This window comes from Macaca thibetana, chromosome 1 (assembly GCF_024542745.1).
Source record: "Macaca thibetana thibetana isolate TM-01 chromosome 1, ASM2454274v1, whole genome shotgun sequence".
NCBI classification, from domain to species: domain Eukaryota; kingdom Metazoa; phylum Chordata; class Mammalia; order Primates; family Cercopithecidae; genus Macaca; species Macaca thibetana.
The window spans coordinates 109,788,948-109,796,164 of NC_065578.1; the positions used below are offsets into that span (position 1 = coordinate 109,788,948).

The 7,217-nt window shown below is 43.1% G+C and overlaps 1 protein-coding gene across 3 annotated transcripts in view; it reads right to left on the reverse strand.

The window, feature by feature from the left end:
* Positions 1-7,143, reverse strand: part of SLC16A4 (solute carrier family 16 member 4) — a 28,920-nt gene extending 21,777 nt beyond the window's left edge. For 2 of the 3 annotated variants that reach the window (XM_050746413.1, XM_050746402.1), the window contains exons 1-2: positions 6,575-7,142; positions 4,934-5,052 (exon numbers count right to left, since the gene is read on the reverse strand). In XM_050746413.1, coding sequence (XP_050602370.1) covers positions 4,934-4,967 — 34 coding nt within the window. In that variant the 5' untranslated portion in view covers positions 4,968-5,052; positions 6,575-7,142. Of the gene's footprint in view, positions 1-4,933; positions 5,053-6,574 lie in introns of all 3 variants that reach the window. The other variant, XM_050746407.1, reaches the window with a different exon arrangement.
* Positions 7,144-7,217: the final 74 nt, after the last annotated feature.

The following is a 7,217-nucleotide window of genomic DNA, read 5'->3' on the forward strand; positions in this document are numbered from 1 at the left end:
ATAAATAGGTTGACCATATAATGTATCATCCAAATTGAGACACTCAAGAGTGAAAAGGGGTGCTTAATTTTGGATTAACTGGGATGTATGGTCACCTTAAGGTTGGGCCAGGTGCCCCATCCTTTTCTTTCTGCCCCACCTAATCTTCCTTACCTGCACTCCACTAGAATTGCTGCTTTGGAGATGAGGTTTTCTTTCTGTGGAGTATTAACTTTTATTTCTCAGAATTCTAGTTAGCCGGGGGGCTGTTAAGTGCTATTCTTTCTTTCCCTTTTTGAGTAACAGTCATACTTGATCCCACAGGGGTCTAGAGGGGAAACCTAGCCAGGGTTTGCATTCACTCTCAAAGCCCAGGAGCCATGTGTACTCTCTGTCTCCAGGGGCTTCCTGGCTTCCCCTTTTCCTTTCCTTGTTTCGGTAGCACTGGCTTTTCAAGGCCACCTCTGCTTTCAACCTGGCCGTGCATTGCTTATGAACCACAAAACCAGCTGGGCATGGAGGCTCCTGCCTATAATCCTAGTACTTTGGGAGGCCAAAGTGGGTGGATCGCTTGAGCCCAGCAGTTCAAGACCAGCCTGGGCAACATGGCAAAACCCTGTCTCTACAAAAAGTACAAAAAATTAGCTGGGCGTAGTGGTATAACACCTGTAGTCCCAGCTACCTGGAAGGGTGAGGTAGAAGGATCGCCTGAACCTGGGAGGTCAAGGGTACAGTGAGCTGTGATCACACTATCTGCACTCCAGCCTGGGTGACAGTGAGACCTTGTCTCAAAATTAATAATAATAAAAGAACCACAAAGCCTTAGGTTCCCTTTCATTAATGCCACTTTCTCAGCCCATCTGTTACAGTTCTGTACTCATCTCACTTAATACCTGTTCCCTGGACAATCATTCACTCTCAAGGTTTTAATTACCACCTGCGTACTTATGGTGGTGTAGCTGAATAGGGTTCTGCAATCAGTCTGCCTTAACTTGCATCCAGGCTGTGCTTCCTACTGGGGCGTGACCTTGGGCAAACTACTTCGCACATCACAGGGGTTAAGCTTCCTCTTTTATGATGGAGGGGCGGCGGTGGGGGATGAAAATGTTACCTAGCTCATAAGACTGTGAAGAGTAATTGAGAAAATTCTGATACAGTACTTAATATTTGGCACTTAACACTCAAAACAATTAACTGTGGTTTCCATTCTGCTTTCCCGAGAGCTTTAAATTCCTCTAATTGTCTACCATATCTTTATAACTTCTAGTCAACTTGTCCAAACATAAACTCACATTTCCCTTATCCTATGCCTCCTCTTTTCAGTTTTTTCTATTGGTACCATTCACTCATTCATTTGAATGAGAGACATGCTTTCTCTTAGATACCTCCCTCCCTCAGCCCCTGCTTTTAAATAATCGTCAAGACCTGCCCCCTTCTTTTCACCCCATCACTATTGGCGATGCTCAGAAATTGCAACAGTGGTAGTGGTGAGGAAGAAGTCTCTTAATATACTTTTCCCCTTTCTGATTTGATAAAAGGAACAAACTTATTTAGAATGAACAGTGCTATAAACGCCAGGACTATATATTCAAAAGTTAAAAAGACATTTTATCAGGCCTCCATTTAGGCAATTTATAACCATAATTTTCCTCTAAGGCACTTCTGTCAGGCTAGAAATTAGGCTAGAAAATATACACAGATCTCAAATGACTTGGACTTTCTTCTGTCAGTTCATAATAATGTGGTGATTGTGTCCTTTCATGAGCAAGGAGTACTAAAATGCATCATTCTGTAAAATAAACTTCCTTTTGTTCTGTGCTGGTATCTAGAGGATGTTGACCTCTATATTCTTAGCTACCTAAATTTAGCTAGCTCCTGGTCCCCCAGTAGAGCTTTTTGTCTCTGATTTGTCCTTGATGTCTGGGTGTAGCAGCAGTGAATGGTTAGGACTTGTCTCTAATAACTGGGTCCGTGTCCACTGTGTATCAAGAAGACCAAGGGCAGAGCCTTTGCACCTACCATGCTTACTGTCCCTTAACTTGAAGTCTTCCAACTTTGTTTGAGTTTTGACTCAAAGATATTAAAACTCTCTCCCAAGGTGTAGGTTTTTTCTTAGTTAATTTAGCAGACTACATAAATCTGCATTGTTCTACATAATCCCATGTCTTAGACCAAGCTTGGTAGGTTTCAGTTCTGTTACCAGAGTCCACATCATACATGGTAAATGACTCACTCCAAAATAAAGCAAAAACCCTAGAACTTCTCTAGTCCCCTCATTTTCTTTTTGTCTTTAAGAGCAGTTAATTGGGTTGAATCTGGCAGGAACACCTTAAGCAGGCCTTCCCCCACACCCCACCTCCAGTAAGAGTTTCCTCACTAGATCATTTTAATTATTGTCTTGGGAAAGGAGTTGGATCAGCCTCAGTGACTTATTTTCAATACAGGGACCAGGCTTTGTCAGAGTTAGTTTTATCTAATAACAACTTCTTATCCTGCATCCTTTTCTAGTATCACCATAGCTCCTCCTGACCTTCACAGACAAGTTTCTGTAAAAAATACTCTATTAGGTATCTCAGCTTTCTGTCATTCTGCTACTCCACTGAAAACTAAAGGTCACTACCTTTGGCCCCCACTGCTCCACTGTACTAGCTCTTATCAAGGTTATGGGACTTTTTTGTTGCTAAACCAATAGACTCTTGTTATTTCTCTCCTATTTGACCTCTCAGTAGCATCTGCTTATCACATTTCTCTGAAATGCAAATCTATGACATCCCTGCTTAATTTTTCTCATTAGCTTCTCATAGCCTCAAGAGCCATTCTCATCTCTTCAGTTTCATCAACTATCCCCTTCATCCTTATTTGTTTATTCATAAATGTGTGCAGCTATCAATTCACCCATCTATCCATCCACCAACAGTATTTACTGAGTGCCTACTACGTTCCAGGCTGTATACTGGCACTGGGCTTACAGTAATGAGCGTATACTCATGAGCAATGCAGACGAAGGCCCTGCCCCCACAGAATATTCAGTCTAGTAAGACAGACTGAATACAGAAAACAGTCATACAAATATATAAAGTGTGGCAAGTTGATTAGAATGAATCTCTCTCTTTTTTTTAAGTAGGAAGCTCCCAAAGAACATTGTTATTTTTCACTTACCAGGAGCTCCTCTGTTATAGAAAAGAACACTTGTAAGTCATACAGAAACAAAAGCACAGTCATTCAAGTGTGCACATTACAACTGTGGGGGATTAGCCTCTGAATTTATTGTTAACATTTTGAGGATCCAGTGCATTTTTTGTGCTTAGTAAGCAGTATCACACCCTAAAAGTGGTACAGTGTTTATTAATCTGGTTATTTGATGGTTTTTCTTACGAGCAACTGAATTGGTCAAAAACCATTCTATCCTCAGAGGATAATGTAGAAAAAGTCAGGGTGGTTACTGGGGAGAAAGGCAGGAGAATTAGAGATCCTCACCAACAGTGCCCATTCTGCAAAACCTATGATTTAGGGAGGTGGCCCAGCCACAGGAAGGGCTCTCAGACTTAGGGCATCCTTTAGTTTCCCTATTAGTAACATTTCTGGGAGGAAAATGAGATTCCACATTCTTCAGTACTGAAGCTAATGTTTAGCAAGTACTACCATTATGTGTTAGGAGTTTTGTATTACATAAATCCTGGCTGGGGACCTCTGCCCCTAACTTCTGTAGCACTAGGGAGGAGGCCTGATGTTTTCCCACCATCCTATTTGTAGAGTTCTTAGTTATCTGCATGTGAACTATAGGATTATTAGAAGGCACCAGGACTTGTGCTACCCTTCCCTGTGAGCTGCTTACTGTAGGGCTGAGTAGGGGAGAAGTGTCGGCAAGAAGGGTATTTTTTTGAGTGCATGTGCCGCTGGTGCTGCTCTCTGGAGAGCTGTGTGGGGCATAGCTGGGATTCACCGACATTCTGGAATGGGCATGCTGATGATGCAGATCACCACCGTCACACCTCAACCCCTGGGAGGGTGAGGGAAAGAAGTTAATTTAAAAAATGGAATGCCTAGTCTAGTTGCTTATGGGTGAAGGAGAAAAATCAGGCTCCCCCTTCAAAATCCGTGTCCTCCCTTTCCAAACACATTGGAAATATAGATAGCATAAACTATAGTTAGTGGGGATAGATTGGGAAGTAGACAGCAGGCCAGAGGAAACGTCCCCACCCCTTATCAGTGGAGGGGGCTGTGCCAGCAGTGCTCTATCTATGCTGGGCTGAACTGGGGACACCACCCCCAGAGCACTTTTTAGCACCTCTCAGTGCTACTTTTGGGATGGTTAAAAGTATGATTGTCCCCAAACCCTAACTGCCATGCAGCCAGTACAGAACTGCTGATTGTGACTGAACATTCTCAGGTTTAAGAGGTGGTAGACAGGAAGATTAGAGGACTGGATTCAGGAACGTTTCTGTTTGTTTGTTTTGAGAGAGTCTCTCATGGTTGCCTAGGCTACAATGCAGCGGCAGGATCTTGGCTCACTTCAGTCTCCGCCTCCTGAGTTCAAGCAATTCTCCTGCCTCAGCTTCCCAAGTAGCTGGGACTACAGGCGCACGCCACTGCACTCAGCTAATTTTTGTAGAGATGGGATTTCACCATGCTAGCCAGGCTGGTCTCGAACTCCTGACTTCAAGTGATCCGCCCACCTAGGCCTCCCAAAGTGCTAGAATTATAGGCGTGAACCCCCACACCCAGCCCAGGAACATTTCTGCTTTCGCTCCAGGGGTATTTTCAGCTTTCTCCTAGGTTGGGCATGGGCCTCTGACTTTAGCAGTTTTTGGCAGCTCCTGGCCTTGTTCCTGCCCACCCCTCCAGTCAGGTGCCAAAGATTTCCTAAGTGATCTTATTTGTAGGCAGCCCTGAGCCTTTCTCCAGAAAGCCTGCTTTCAGGCAATAGGAAAGGGGGAAAAAAGCGAAATCTTACCAGGAAAAAATGAACCACAATCATCCATCCCCATCCTCCATCCGGGGTTTCAGTGTAAGGTCGGGCCTTCCCCTCCCTCTTCAGCATGATGCCTCTTCTATTTTAAATGCAGAAGATCCCTGTGATAAATCCAAGACAGTTGATTCAGTGGACCAGAAACTAAACTTTTAAACTTTTTATCTGAAAGGGAATGTTCATACATTGTTGGTGGGAATACAAATTAGTTCAGCCACTGTGCAAAGCAGTTTGGAGATTTCTGAAAGAACTAAAAATTGAACTACCATTTGACCCAGTAATCCCATTCCTGGGTATATACCCAAAAGAAGATAAATTGTTCTACCAAAAAGCCACATGCACTTTTATGTTCACTGCAGCATTATTCACAGTAACAAAGACATGGAATCAACCTATGTGCTCATCAAGAGTGGGTTGGATAAAGAAAATGTGACACATAGACACCATGGAATACTACACAGCCATAAAAAAGAACAAAATCATATCCTTTACAGCAATATGGATGCAGCTGGAAACCATTATCTTGAGCAAACTGATGCAGAAACAACCAAATACTGCATGTTCTCACTTATAAGTGGGAGCTAAACATTGGGTACATATGGATGTAAAGATGGGAACCACAGTCACTGGGGACTACAAGATAGGGAGGGAGGAGGGTTGAAAAACTCCCTATTGGGTGCTATGCTCACTACCTGGGTGACGGGTTCAATTATACTCCAAATCTCAGCATCACACAATATACCTCTGTAGCAAACCTACACATGTACCCCCTGAATCTAAAATAAAAGTTGGAATTTAAAACAAAACAGCAAAAAAACCTTTTTTCCTCTGATATAAAACCACTTGTAATTTTTCTGAAGCCCCTCAGTTACAGATGAAGTCTGCCTGATGCAACTAAGGACTTAGTTAGCTGGAAAGCCTGACCTCAGTGACTGTGGGGTGGCCAATCTGAAAACTGTACTCAGTGTCCCTCGCCCCAGGTCTGCAAGCCAGTTTCTTGGGGAAGCTGTACATCACCCTGCTGGTCCTCTGGGTGAACTCTCGACTTAAGAGATAGAAAGGGAAGGGAAGCCTTGAGTTTAGGAATTCTCCTTAGAAAACACTTGCTAAATGTAAATATTTTTGGAGCTAAACAGACGTGACAACGAAATGCGATACCCGCTCATTGAATATATCCTAGATCAGAAAAAAAGTTGTAAAAGACAGTTTGTGGGGACAATTGGGGAAACTTGAATATGGACTGTATAATACAGAATACCAAGGTTAACCTCTTGGATATGATGGTGATCTTGTGGTTCCACAAGAGAATATTCTTAGGAGATACATGCTAAAGTATTCAGGAGTAACATGACACTGTGCTACCTTTTCACAATCGGTTCTGTAAAACAAACAAGTATATATAAAAGAATGATAGCAAAAAGAAAATGTAAATGTTCTGAGGAAGGGGAACAGTACTCATTATTTTCCCTGTTGGGTTGAAGGCTGACTGTTTCTAACTGAAAAGGAAAGTCAGCTGGCAGGGTGTGCAGAATGGCCATCTGGTGAGCAGGCTGAGTGGGGAGAGATGCCAGTCATCGAAGACGTCGTAGAAAACCAACCCAGCACACAGTCCCATTCCCATCTTACCTTTGATGTGGTGTTCAGCAAAGAAATCCTCCACAGATCGGGCAATTAAGGAAGAAAAATAAATTACACCATTTTCTGGAATGTTACTCTTTTTCTAAGGCATTTCATTTTACTGCACTGTGAAAACAAGCGAGCATTGTAAGAGCCAAGGAGGGCTCAGACGATTTAGGCCCTGCTGCTAGTGGACTTTACTTCCTGAGGGGAGGAGGAAGAACTGTGATTTGATGTCATCTCAGGCCCTCCCTCCACCCACAGTCGCTCAGAAGGTAGAATTTTTTGCCGCAGGCTCAAAAGCAAGCAGAGTAAACTAAGTGGAAAGTCCTTTTGGCGACTATGCTCAGGGCAGGGGGATGGGGCTCCAGAGCTCTCATACACTTGTCTTCAAAGTTCCTCAGGGAACTTCTCATGACATGCCTGTTTTACAGGAGAATATAAAACTGGATGGGTGGCGAGAGAGGCATTTCCTGGGCCACAAACAGTAATCTTCAGTAAGCTCAACCCATTCGTGTGGCCTTTTGTATATTGACTAAAGATTCTGCTTACTAATTTGGGGTTTCAGACCCCATTTTAATTGCATTTTTGAGACCTGATTACCTCAACCACCTTCTGCAAAAGATGTATGCTCGTAGTAACTTTAACGAGA